This window comes from Gekko japonicus, unplaced genomic scaffold (assembly GCF_001447785.1).
Source record: "Gekko japonicus isolate JY-2015 unplaced genomic scaffold, Gekko_japonicus_V1.1 scaffold2855, whole genome shotgun sequence".
In the NCBI taxonomy this organism is placed as follows: Eukaryota; Metazoa; Chordata; class Lepidosauria; order Squamata; family Gekkonidae; genus Gekko; species Gekko japonicus.
The window spans coordinates 174,668-188,963 of NW_015172097.1; the positions used below are offsets into that span (position 1 = coordinate 174,668).

At 41.6% G+C, this 14,296-nt stretch overlaps 1 protein-coding gene and 1 pseudogene across 1 annotated transcript in view; one reads left to right on the plus strand and one right to left on the minus strand.

Annotated features, from left to right (window-relative positions):
• LOC107118574 (centrosomal protein of 192 kDa-like) overlaps nucleotides 1-14,296 on the minus strand; it is a 68,068-nt gene that overhangs the window by 35,234 nt on the left and 18,538 nt on the right. The window contains exons 14-17 of the mRNA XM_015420937.1: nucleotides 12,383-12,547; nucleotides 8,171-8,431; nucleotides 6,962-7,071; nucleotides 4,473-4,582 (exon numbers count right to left, since the gene is read on the minus strand). Of these exons, the coding sequence (XP_015276423.1) occupies nucleotides 4,473-4,582; nucleotides 6,962-7,071; nucleotides 8,171-8,431; nucleotides 12,383-12,547 (646 nt within the window). The remainder of the gene's footprint in view (nucleotides 1-4,472; nucleotides 4,583-6,961; nucleotides 7,072-8,170; nucleotides 8,432-12,382; nucleotides 12,548-14,296) is intronic.
• Nucleotides 3,214-3,620, plus strand: LOC107118575 (annotated as a pseudogene).

The following is a 14,296-nucleotide window of genomic DNA, read 5'->3' on the forward strand; positions in this document are numbered from 1 at the left end:
CCGTTTGTTAAATTTATGCCTAGGTATTTTATATTTTTTTCTACTCCAAAATTCGTAATTTTTTGAAGACTTTGATCTGTACTTGCACTACAATTTTTAGTCAAGATTTTTGTCTTAGCCTTGTTTACCTTAAAACCGGCTACCTGACCAAATTCATGTAGTACTTCTAAGAGATGCGGAGCAGATTTTAATGGATCTAGTAAAATGATTGCTATGTCATCCGCATAGGCCTGGATTTTATATTCTTGACCTTTTATTTTAATTCCACGAATTTGTTCATCCTTGCGTATAGCCTCACATAATCCTTCAATAGTATAAATAAAAACCTACAGAACATATTTTCAAGGACATATCCATTGTTTAAAAATAATTAATTTTGTCCACAACTAGTTTGCCATGTGTATAATAATATACTATTGAAAAGTTCAAGGTTATAAACCTTATAGCCAAACATGTTGCTAGTCCTATTGAGGCTGTATGGGACTGTTTCTGTCCAAACAAACTTCCTTCTGCTTACTACAAAATCTAATTTCAACTCATTTCTGCCTTCCTTCAGATGGCAGTAGCAAAAATACATGCAATAAGGTGGCATATGGTGCTGCAGTTCTCTTTGTAAAATAGCATACATCTACAATTAATTTGTAAAAAGCTAGTAGTGCAAACCTAAGCAGTTATACTCTTAAGCCCACTTACCCCAGTGGACTTAGAAGGATGTGATTATGATCAGGATTGCACTACAAGACATTTACTACATCTCATGGCTTCAAAATCTCTATAAATTTTACATCTTCAGGGTGCAGCAACAGACTTTCAGACTGTTCCAGGTCTTGCATTCTTCAACAAACCCCCCCCCCCCACTTCTTCACAAGCACAGCTGAAGTAGTCAGTTTTAGGCACATGGGTGACACCACACAGTGGGACTGGCTTGCAATCTGTACTAATGAAGTTGTTGAGGAAGCTCACAGAACAAAAGTATTTTCCACATACAACAGACACACACTCAATTTTTCTTCTAAAACCCACGTCACAAAATGAGACGTTAAGGGTGCAGCCTTGAGGGTGCAGATGAGTCTCTGCAAGGAAATAAACTGTGTGTGCCTTTAGGGGATCTGTGTTATCTTGCAGGGGGGGTCAGAGATAAAAGGAAGCTGACTGCCCTTTGTAATTCGAATTGGATTACCATGTTTTTTTCTGTCTTGCTCAGAGGAGCCCTGGCATTCACCATACAGATGCTGGAAGGGAAGGCCTGGAATCCCCCCCCCCCAATCTTTTAGACTTTAACACCTATAGTCTGAGGAAGAGTTCTGACAAACTTGAAAGCTCATGCACACTTTTTTTTATATATAAAGATTTTATTGACTCTCCTAAAAAGGAGGGGTGTTTCGCTTAAATAGAAAAATAGGGAGGGTATATAGTGGGAGAAAGAGAAAGCTGAGTGATATATTAACTGGTAAATTAAACTGTTAATCTTCTTAGGCTTCTTCTGTGAGCAGTCAAATTTCTTTTTTTCAATCCGGTTACAGTTATTATCTATGTTAGTATGTTAGTAATGTTCCTTTGAATTTCTGTTTACAAGCTTCTTCAGAGCGCCTTCAGAACCGCTTCTTTGCATGCTGGTTTCTTTTACACTCCCGATAGCATGGAGGAGCTTCCTCTGTTTTCTTCTCCCTCCGGGTTTTTTCCCATCCTCCTTCGGGTCGCTATTAACACTTTCAGTTCATGTACTATAAATCCTCTTTCTTTCCTGCCATTTCAGGAAAGCTCCAGCTTTGAGAATGGTATTTAATTCAGGTTTCGCTTTTATACGCTCCCAATCTCTCCGCTGGAACCTCCTCCGCAACTGTTGAATTTTAAAAGTGCTTATAAGGTACTTTCTCGCTGTCACAGTTCAACTTTTCTCTTTTCACAATTCCCCGTCAGATTCACAGCCATAAACAGTCCAAGCAGTAATCAGCCGGCTCTCACCCATAAGCAAATGCCCAGACCGGAAGTTCCTCCCTTCTCCGCTTGTCTTTACCCAGCTCCGGCATCTTGTTTTTTTGTTTACTTTTAATAAAGTTCTTAAAGCGCGCTCCAGAGAAACAAAACTTTTTCATGCTTCATTTCAAATACATCAAAGGAAATCACTACTATTCGCTCAGTCCATTCCCCCCCTCCTTTACTTTCTCGCTTATGATGTTAGAGGATTAACCTCCTCGTCTTTTTCGCTGGGGGGGGGGGAGTAGCGCTCTTAGTTCTTTTTCTCTGCATTTTGACAACTCACAGTTAAGCCGCTCTTTTCTTTTTCCATTTTTTCGGATGGTCGCTTTATCACTCGGTGACGTCTGGTGGCTCCGCTAAACCCCATAAAACGGGGTCGCTCACGCAGCAAGGTCCATTGGGGCAGGGCATGGCGGGAGCCTCGGTCTCCGACCTCTCAGTCGAAAGAGGGACTCCCCCCCTAGTGCGCCCTACAGCGCCCCGGATCCGAGCTCCTCCATTCCTGAGGGGCTCGTTCGCGGATTCCCTCCTCCACCGCGGGCGGGCAAGACGACCTCGGGAGCGACCCGAGGATGCGTCCGCCATTCGCGGGAGCCAGACCGGAAGCCCCGAAAGCTCATGCACACTTTTGTCTCATTGTATCTGGCCCCAATAAAGGTATGAAATGATTTGATAATGGTTTGTTTTGGGATGCTGATTTTGGGGCAGTACAGCTGCAAACAAATTGTGTGTGTGTGCGTAGAGCTCTAATGAATGCACTGCATAATCTAGTCACTGCTACAGAAACATCTGTTTTTCTATGCTCTTGTACACTTCATTCATTTATTTATTTATTTTTATTTACACTTAACTCTTATTTGAGAGTCTGGATGCTTTGAAAAATATGCTACAGCTTACTAATATTTCCAGGTGTCAGGTAATATTTAGAAAAGTATCCTTTAGTTTTGGTACAATTTTAGATTAATTAGTTTATATGTTTGACAATACTCTGAAAAAGCAATTAAGTTGATAAGGCACAGTAGTGCTGCATGCCTGATTAAAGGGATGGGTACAAACAGGTTCACTAACTACAGTTCATGACAAATTTTGGCTGGGTAGAGGTTAACAAAGTGAAGTTTGTGGCAGGTCAACTGGCACAAACTTTTAAGCTGTCTGTGCCAATTCATGAACAGAAACACTTCCAGACAGTCTCTGCTCAATCTAAACGTTTACCAAAATTCCCCCCACCCCATCGTCCTCTGCTCACGGTTTAATTGGAGCGCTGGTGAGGGCCGAGCCTGGTATGGAACGGAGAGAGGACAATGTCCTCAGCATCTCCACCTCCAGATTTACAACATGAAGCATCCAAGGAGAAATATTATCGAGTTCCAGGCCTGCGAAGTGTCTGGACTACCACTCTGTTCCATGCTGTGAACCTGGAACTTTTCATTAAACCTAACAAACCTGTTATGGCTTTTGGGCTTATCACAATTACACTTTGCGTAGCCTACATTGGGTACTTGCACGCACAGCAAGAGAATAAAAAGGACATCTATGAAGCTATTGACAGTGAGGGAAACAGAGAGACAAGGCGGAAGACTTCAAAATGGGACTAAACAAGTAACAAAATGGTGTGTATGAATCATTGTAGAAGAGGAGACAAATAATTGAGTGCAGCTTTCTGAATTTTTTTCTGAATCAGCATTTTTAATGCAATAATGAATGTTTTTCTTAAAATGTAATCCAACTTAATCAACAGTATAAAATGTTATTAAAAAAAAATCAAAGCAAAAGGGGGGCATATAGCATAGGGCATATAGAGGAGCAGCCAGGGGAGATCCCCTGCCACTTTGATGTCTCTAGCTTGCACAGGATACGTTCTATACACCTGTGCCTGTCAAAATGACCGCCATTTTGACTGTCATTTTGACAGGTGCAGGTTCAAGAGCGTATAGAATGGATCCTTCCTATGCAAGCTAGAGACATGAAACTTGCAGGGGATCTCTGACTCTCCTCTACCTCCCTCCAGGTTTGAGAAGTATTGGATTTATGGGATCCATGTTACAGCCCCCCAAAGAAGGTGACCCTAGGAAAGTGCTTTCTGGGAAAATGACAGGCGGTCATTTCCCCAGAAAGCACTTTCCTGGGGGTACCATCTTTGTGGGGCCGTAACTCGTACCCCATAAATCCAATACTCACCAAATTTGTAAGGCAGATAGAGACGATTCGGTCAGAGAGCCCCTGCGCGTTTGGTGTCTCTAGCACATTGGGAGGGGGACATTTTAGAGAACCCTGAACCTCACTGGTTCATTTGGCCCCTAAAAGTTTGTGACAGTTCATAGTTCATGAACTGGGCACATCACAAACCAAACACCACATTTTCCGTGTTTGTGCCCATCCCTATTAACAAATACCAACAATAGTAATAGTGAACCTGGTTCGTTTCCATACGCCAAATTTGTTTTATTGTAAGAATTTCATAGAAAACTTTGAACTATGACTACTGATCTTACCTTCAGTCACCAATTCTTCCCCTGGGAACTCTTCATCAAACTTTACATTTATCACTGGATTATTAGCTGGCAGTATATTTTGTTCTTGCTGTGGTTTATGCTGGATAGTTCTGAAGCGACAATTTTAAAGAGTGGCTGTCTATGTGCCATTAATTTTATTACACTACATCCTGAGAAAGATGCTAATACATACAATAGTGTGCAGAAAGCAGTTATTCCTTTTTATAGACCTATTTGCCCTGTATCCTACTGTACTTATAGCTAAAGCTAATAAGCTCTTATGTTCTCAACAGACCAGTGTATCAATGTAGCAGGCCTAAAATGAGCATAATTTAAACACCACAAGAGAGAACACTTTTAGTTCCCCAAGCAGCATAGTCAGGGATCGTAGATCTGGCTGCTACTGGTGACCATAAATCTCTTTCTGGAAACTGTTACCTCTGGATGTCCAGCATGAAGCAATAATCCTCACCCACTCTATGCATCACACAGAAAACAGTTTCTCACTGCATGTTATATGCAGACATTCAAAAGCAGCAGGAGATTTCACTGCTTCCAAGCACTTCCACAGCCTGCACAAACTGGCCCTTTCTCTGAGTTATCAGCACATGCCAGAAGCCTGCAGGGAGTAACAGGGTTGGCAGCCATCTTGACTGAACACAGCACTCATATTTTCCTTGGGTAGGATCCCAAAGCTCCTAGTGCTTGAGGCAAACCTATATGAGAAACAATGGCCTCTAACAGTAGCTGTACTCAAAGTGCACTTCTACGAACATTTTGTTCTGTTGATGACAAAGTACAATAGCAAACGCCTAATAAATCATTTAACAGTGAAAGTATGGTGGTGTCAGAAGAGGTTCTACATTGTAGAATCAGTCACAATCCACAAACAGCACCATTTGGAAATGGAAGTGTCTACGGCAGTCAGGATTAACAGACTTCTGTCCCTAAAATTGGATAAGCACTATGGAATGGTTTTAATCTTCCTCAGCTCAGCTAGAGACCAAGGACTGGTGCTGATTTTTTTCTGGTCTCTTTGTGCACAGAGTTTAGACAGACGATTGTGGAAAGGTAAAGATGAGCAGGACAACCATGATATATTATGCCAAAAAAAATCCACAGACTTATGAATTCTTATCCAATATTCAGTTTACTGGAACTAATTAGTTCCTCAAGAATCATTCATAATGACGCCATCAACACAACAGACTATGCATATCAAGTCTCATTTCGTTTACAACTTTGTCAGAGTGTGTAGCATTGAAATTTCAATATAGTTAATTCATTTAGCAAGCACTATGGCAAAATCTTTCAGAACCAGAATGGTGTCATTATGAATGATTCCAGAGGAATTGATTAGCTCCAGTAAACTGAATATTGGATAAGAATTCATAAGTCTGTGGATTTTTTTTGGCATAATATATCATGGTTGTCCTGCTCATCTTTACCTTTCCACAATTGTCTGTCTAAACTCTGTGCATCTTTACCTCCACCCCGTGATCTCTCCTCTTGATTGTGGAAAGGTGGCAGCTTGCTACGGAATCTCTGGTATTTGTTTATGATGTCCAAGAGGGGAACGCTCAATGTTTAGTACCTTAAGTCATGTGTACTTACAAAGCCACTTCATACTGAATAGACAGTTGGTCCATCTAGCTTAGTATTGTCTACTTTCTGGAAGTGGTTTCAAGATCTCAGGAAGAGAAAGATCCTCTACAACACTTGGTCTCTGAGATCTAGCTGTAAATGATGGTTTGTTGAACCTGGGAGCTTCTGCACACAAAACATACACACTACCCACTATGCTACAGCTTATTCCTACAGATGACAGAACTAGGCCATCCGGAGATACAAACCGATTATGGAAGTAAACCTGAAGAGCCAGCCTAATCCAATTTAGCAAGAAAATTAAAAAAAAACACCTTAGGAGCACTTGATAAACACATTCCACTCTAGAAATAATATCCTAAGCATATAACTAAACTAGATCTATAGTAATCAGGTCTTCATTTTTGTTAGCCTCTTATTTTCACCTTATTTATGTGCCCAGCTCATCGTTACTACTCATACTCTTGTATAGCCCGAGAAATGCTGTCTGGGCCCATCTGCAATACAAAGCCTGAGGGGACCAGAAGAGAACCTGTCATGCAGCATGATGCAACGAACATGAAATTGAGCAAACTTTGGAGGACGGCGGAAGACAGGAGGGCCTGGCTTGATGAGGTCCATAGGGTTGTGGAGAGTCAGACTCGACTGTGCGACTGAACAACAACAAAACATGCAGCATGGGACGAAGAAGTCTCAGGCCCACTCAAGTGGAAGTGGGTTTGGATCCAATGTACTCTCTGAACAAAACTGGGTCTCATCACATTAAACAATTTAACAGCCAATACAATCCAGTAATCATCTACTGCTTATTCATCAGGACAACAGGAGATGAGCACAGTTGATACAAGCAATGCTGTTATTTTGCAACGAAAGCTGAGCCTCACCTAAGATACTGCTGTCTTGATATTTCATCTCCATAGAAGAAGCAAATTGTAGATAACATTGATGCATTATTGTGTTCACTTTCAGTAGAGTTACATGTTACTGTAACTTTCTGGGGAAAATAAGCATTTCATTATTAATTGTTCATGTTACAGCCTCTCATTGAAACTACTACATCTGAAATGTCACATTCTCAAATGTAGAACAAAACTATATAGCATGTTTTTTAAAAAAATTCTGAATTTTTCAGGCCATGTATAATAAGAGTTCAGGTTCATACACAGGCCTCGGTTGGGGCCGGAGCTCACCGGAGCACCGCTCCGGGAGAGAGGAGGCGAGGGGGCGGGGACATGTAGCAAGCCCTGCTCCCAGCAACCCTCCCCTCAGTCGGGCCGAGAAGAGAGAGAAGAAAGGTAAGTTCTGCATCTCCTCCCCAGCCCTCACCAACCCCCTCTCTGCAGGCCTGCGCTGCTGCGTGGGGCCCTACCAAAGCCCTCCTCAACCCCCTCTCTGTAGGCCTGCGTTGCTGCGTGGGGCCCTGAAGAGCCCTCCCTAACCGTCACCAACTCCCTCTCTGCAGGCCTGCAGCCACCAATCCACATCTCCCTGGTTAAGAGGCTACTCCCTGCAAGCACAACCAGGGATTTTGACAGAAGTGTCTACCCACCATGTCTACCAATCCAAATCAGTCCAGTGGCATATTTAAGACCAGGTTTTTATTCAGGTGCAAACTGTCCCTCCTCTGTGAGGGAGAATCTGCATCCCCCCCCCATGTCTACCAATCCAAAGCAGTCCAGTGGCATCTTTAAGACCAAGTTTTTATTCAGGTGCAAGCTGTCCCTCCTCTGTGAGGGAAAATCTGCATCTCCCCCCCATGTCTACCAATCCAAAGCAGTCCAGTGGCATCTTTAAGACCAAGTTTTATTCAGGCACAAGTTTTCCCTCCTCTGTGAGGACAGATCTGCACGTCCACCCCCCCCCCAATCCCCCCCCCATAGCTAGCAATGCAAAACAGTCTAGTGGAGCCTGAGCAGTGGGTGTTGCCTTCTGACACACTTCTGGTGATGTCATGGGTGTGTGGCCTTCTGACACTTCCGGTGATGTCAGGGGGTATGGCATATGCTAATGAGCTCCTGCACCTCTTTTTCTACGAAAAGACCCCTGTTTATACAACATGGTAGGGAAATCTTGAGACTGGTTTTTAAACTTACCTGCTGCTCACCTTCTTTAAGGACAAACTTCTCTGGAAATACCCTCAGCATATGTGGATCCATAATAATTCTTTCACAGAAATCTCTAAAACACAATGCTTTAACATAGGCTGCCCGACACCCTGTATTTCTTAGAAAGAAAGAAACCTGGCTTATTTTCCCAGGTGACAGCTCAGTCAATTCCACCATGTATCTGTTACAGTGTTTTTTCACATTTTCTAAGATCACACTGCTTTTGCCCCCATATCCATACAAGGGTATCTGGGGAAAAAAATACACATAATTCAAATTAAGAATCACAGGAATGCAACAAAAATCTGCTCTCCTGTCCACAATTCGTTCCCCTCACCAAAATGAATATTCAAGAAATCCTATTCTTTATAAAGTAAATGGATTAGAAGCCCCAAAACTCAGATAACTTGTTTTTAAGTCAATGGAAGCTAAGAACAAAACGTTATATAAAAAAAGATCAGGGGAAAGTAACCAATGGAAAGGCAGAGCAGTAACAGAATCTTTAATTGCCAGCCACAAATATAAAGGCAATATGAAACCCAAGCACACTAGAAACTTGTGACAACCTCCACCTCCAGATAGCTGGTATATACTACCTAATTTTAATACTTAGGGTGCAATCAAGTACTGTGAATATTTAGAATGTTTCATAACCACATCTTTACTCAACATTTTTATTAAACATGTTTACCATTTATACACAACTTGCAGTGTTCAAAGCACACTATCTTATAATCCTTACCACACCCCTGTAATATACGCCAATAATGTTATTCTTGTATTGCAGATGGCAGGGGTAGGGCACGATGAGCTGATGCTGAGTGTGAGTTACTTAATGCCACTGAGTGAATTAATGGCAGACACGAGATCAGAATGAGAGCTTCTAGGATCACAGCTCATTTTCTCTCAGCCACTATGTTGTATTACCTAGATATACTCCATACCACTTCTTCCTGAGTAGGCTCCTATTTAAAATTTCTCTGACTATCACAGGAGAGCTAACAGCAAAGTACTATCAAAACATTTACTTTAATGATAAAGCTCTATTGGCCTATGGACCATGAGCTGAGTCACAATACAATCCCCTAAGATAAAATCACTCAATCATTTTCTATCTATCGTTACCCTGGAAATCCCTCCCCCAACTGATAGGGCTGCATTACTGTGATGACCCCTTCTCTGGGGAGGTCTGGTTTCCCTTTAAAAGTGTTTTTTATGTTTTTCTCTACTGGGTAATCCGGCTGCCACCAGGAAATTTATAAGGCTTTCCAAACCTTTATAATATAATATCTATCACTGGGTAGGTAAGTCGAGGGTTTAGGCGTTCACGAGGGACTATGTGTTTCCTGGGAAAAATTTCTTTCAGAACTGGTATCTTAAATTAAAGTAGATTTATTGATATTTCACACACTTTTCTCCCCACTGTCAGGGATCTGGGCATGTAACTTTGTAACACTTTTCCCTTCAGGCCATATACGGTTACTGTTTCTTTATACTTCAACTTTTCATAACACACAAGACTGTCTCTCCTTCAGACCCCAGAACTAAACTCATCAATTGTCTTATTCAACTCTAAGACATAGAACTTAACAACCCACACAGGGAAGCCTCTCCTTCAACTCCCATACAAAGCTTAACTGAACTTTTTTCTCTCCTCATCAACTGTCAAAACTCTAACAGTCACTCCCGATAGACATAAATATCATCCACACAGCATCACTTCCAAAACCCCTCCCCCTCTCTGTCACTCACCAATCACACCACTTGCTTGTTTCTACTACTCTAGACTATCATACAGCCATGCATCCAAACTTTTAAAGTCACACACACACAGTTAAACATGAAATCGTTACAATTACGAACTGACCCAGCCAGCAAAAATGTCCATTTGTTGCCTATGTGTACATCAATTACTCCTTGCAAACAAGGAGAAATCAATTTCCTCCTTATATGCATGAATAGGCTACATCCAGTGTTCCCTCTAAACTGAGTTAGTATGAGCTAGTTCACAGTTTTTTAGCCACCAGCTCACACATTTTTGTCTTAGCTCAGGAAGGATGGCTCCAGAGCAAAGTAATTTATGCAGTAGCCAAATTGCTTGTTCACAACTTTAATGCCAGTAGCTCACAAAGTAGAATTTTTGCTCTCACGACTCCTCGGCTTAGAGGGAACATTGGCTACATCCTAAAAGACAGTGTTCCAATGTGACTTATCTGCCCCAATGCACACAAGCACATCCTATCTGAATAAGGCCTATTACTTATATCGGCCATATAATAACTGAGATGTTATTGCATTTAACCGAGACAGCATAAAAGCACATTTAGAAAAAATATATAGGCAGGAGTGCCTTGCAGGTACAAAAGACCCAAGAAGACAGAAGGACAAACCCTTCGAGCTTACATACATAAGCTAAATAGATCTCATTTAAAAAACGCTCGAAAATTAAGGTATCAGCAGAAGCCAACCCTAAGGCTGAAAACCTAATAGTGAGAGTCTTGATTCAATTAATTCCCTCCAAGGGTTTGAATAAGAATCTTCTCTTAACAGGGATAAATATCCTTCATTAGTGAACAATATTTTCAGCCAATACCTAAAGGCCCTCCATGTATGGGTCTCGAGTGAATGTAAACCCAATTCAAGCCTCAGAACAATTCTAGTAACACAATGTGGTGTCCCAATAATCTTTTGGAGGAAAGGAAACAATACATAAACTAAGGATTCATGGCATGCCTCTATCCACACAGTAATGCCATATAATAGCTGGGAGATTGAATCAAAAGTGGCTTGCAAATCCATAAAAGCCACATATAGCCATCCACCTGGATATAATGTATACTTCCTAGCCAGATGATGCAAACCCAGCTTGTTCAGGGCCAGTAATACCCTTTTCATATAACCAGCCACTTAATTTCTGGAGCAATCAAGACGCATACAGTTTACCCACAGTAGAAAGGAGACTAATAGGCTGATAGTTGGATGGATCCAGTCTATCACCTTTCTTGTACAGTGGAGCAATTGTAGCTGTTTTCCAGGCTTCAGGGATTTTCCTAGATCAATTAACTACTGAGAAGACAGGAGCCAATACTTTACTCCACCAATCTGGTTCAAAATGAAAGAGTCCTGATGGGACGAAACCCAGTCCAGGAGCACAACTCTTTTCAGCTTTACAATTAAGCTTTCAATTTCCCCTGGACAAACATTTGGCCAATCTGGTAATTCCCCTAATCTGGCTGGAGGACACCCATTTCTAGGAAGTACAGCAAAAAGATTGGGGAAATGACACTGCCAAGACAGAGCTGGTATACAGGACATTAGCTGTCTGCAGGATTTAAATGAGCTGGAGATGAGAGACCAGATTTCTTCGAATTATTATTGCTGACTGCTGCAAGCAACAAGTCCCATCTTCTCATCATAACATATTTTTTCCTCTGGATCAAGTTCTTTTATTTCCCCTCATACTCCATAGGTCGTGGCTATGAGTTCTAAATTCTTCAAGAGTCTTTCTGAGTAATACCTTCATGTGCTTACAGTCATCATCATACCACATTTCTCCTACCCTGGCACCTAGATCCCCTGAACGGATAAACAAATGCTGGTTTTAATTATCAAAACATATTAGGCTGGAACTTAAGAGATGTTGTCCCCCTACAGTGGCATGATATGGTAAGGCTCCTGCTGCATTGTTTCCCTTCAAGTTGCAAGCTGAGGATTGCAGGTTAGTACACTCTTCCATATTAAAACTTCATATACATAGAAAGACTAGAATATAAAGGAAAGGTTTAACATGACTGAGATATACCACAACTGGGCAATGTCCACAAGAAGTTTAATGGTGAATCTAAAAACATAATTGCCAGATAAACAAGGGATCATCAGTACGATCATTTTAACCTTACATTTAGGACCTTTTAGTGTCAATTTATTGAGTCTGAAGTATTAGCAAAAGTAAAATGCAAGATAATATTAACAGGTATATCCATATAGGAGAGACCATTTGTTCTGTTTGGGCACAAACACCTCAATATCCCAATTCAGAAGTCTCTAACAAGGCTATAATGGCTCAGTCGTAACTTGCTGTCTTGGTTGATATTTAGAAAATAATGCGATGGTTCAGGACTTCCTAAGCAAAGACATACACCAGGTTATTCTTTCTTGCACCACTGCAGAAAGAAAGTCCGAATAAGTAAGGAGACTTACAGTGAACTTGATTCCTTGTCGCATTGGAAACCCAAGCTGTTTCATTTCAAGCTTTGCCAACATGCAAGCTAAACGAGATGGTGTAAATATTAAGGACACTCCGTAATCATGTTTTGGTTGGATTTTGATTTCACAGTCGCGGTACACATGATCTCCAAATTTAATCTACAGATACACATGAAAATAAACACACCATAAGCTAATTTGATGAGATCTTAATTTAGAAGAGGTTAATTTAAAGAAAATTAGCAAATTAGCAGTGGGAAGTAAACATAACCTCAGCTGCTTATAAATGATGCCTTACCATGGTTTTACAAACTAGCAATCCATGGAAATGTTTACATTATAAGGTAAAATAGAGAAACGTAAGTATGTAAGAAATGTAAGAAAGGAAGTTTCACTCTGTGTCTGAGGTGCCTGCTTGTCCTATTGTTACGGACAGAGTCAAGCTGATCTTGCTTATGGGGGCTGACAGAGTCCTTGGGAGTGTGAGTCATCACGTGTGCTCTTGATCCATGCCTCTCCTGGCTATTAAAATCAGGACAGGAAAAGGTATTGGAATTGCTGGTGAAAATTATTAATGCCTCATTGACTGAGAGGGCGTCCCCTAGAGCACCAAAACAGGCAGTTATTAGGCCTCTGCTTAGAAAAATCCTCACTGGCTAAGGAAGAGGTGGCCAATTATAGGCTAGTCTCCAATTTACCTTTTCTAGGGAAGGTGTTAAGAGTGTGCGATGACAGAGCAGCTCCAGAGGTTCCGGGGTGACACAACAGCACTTAACCTATTTCAGCCCTGTGTTTAGAAATAGGACTGCTTTAATTGCATGACTGGATGATTGTCATTTAAATTTTGTGAGGGAGACAGTCATCTCTGTTGATACTGAGATCTACTGGTAGCCTTTGACACAATTTGTCACACCTTTCTTAAACATTAGTTGGAATATGGAGTTTACAGAGTAGCCCTTATATGGCTTCAGTCTTTTCTGTATGATCAGACACACAGTTTTCACTGGAGGAGCAGAATCAACTGGGAGGGATTTGTCTTGTGGAGTTCCACAAAATATATATGATGTGTGTGTGTGTGTGTGTACATAAACACACAAACTGAGCTTTGGGGTTGGACATTATCAATATGCAGATGACACCTAGTCTATATTTCACTACACAAACCTCCAGAGGTGTCCATCTTGGTTCTCAACTGGCCCTTTGAGAATGCAGTCAGGTGGTTAAGACAGAACATGCAGAAGATTAATCCAGAAAAGACAGAGGTAATTATCAACCAGCAAGGGATGGGTCCATGAACCCCTGGGAGCTCTTAACCTGCTGAGCAAAGGCCAACTCCACAGCATCAATTCCCTCTAAAACATCAGCCTCCCCTGCTAGCATTACCTCTGGCCAAAAGCACCTTCTAACAACTGCAAGTGATCCACTAACCCTCTCCTTTCTTACACTGGCCAATCTGATCCTGGCTTTTGTAATCTTGCAACTGGATTACTGTGACACAGTCTACATTGGCCTGCTCTTGAAGACAAACCAGAAACTGCAGCTGGTGCAGAAAGCAGCAGCCTGTTTATTGTAAGAGGTTAGCCGATGGGAACATACTTTGCCCATTTTGAAATCGTAAACCTGGCTTCCAGTTTGTTTCCAAGTTCAATTCAAGGTGCTGGTTATGATCTTTAAAGCCCTTCACAGCCTGGAGTCCATATACCTGAAGGACTCTCTCCTCCCATATGTTCCTGTGTACCAGTTACAGACCTCAGGCTGCTACCCGCAGGACCCAAGCTTTGCTGCCTGAGGTGGGTGGCCTATCTGGCATCAACAAGAACCTGGATCTTTTCCATCACATTCCCTCTCTTTGTAATGGACTTCCTTGAAGATCCAAGGGAGCTGCCTTGCTAGAGATCTTTAGAGGAT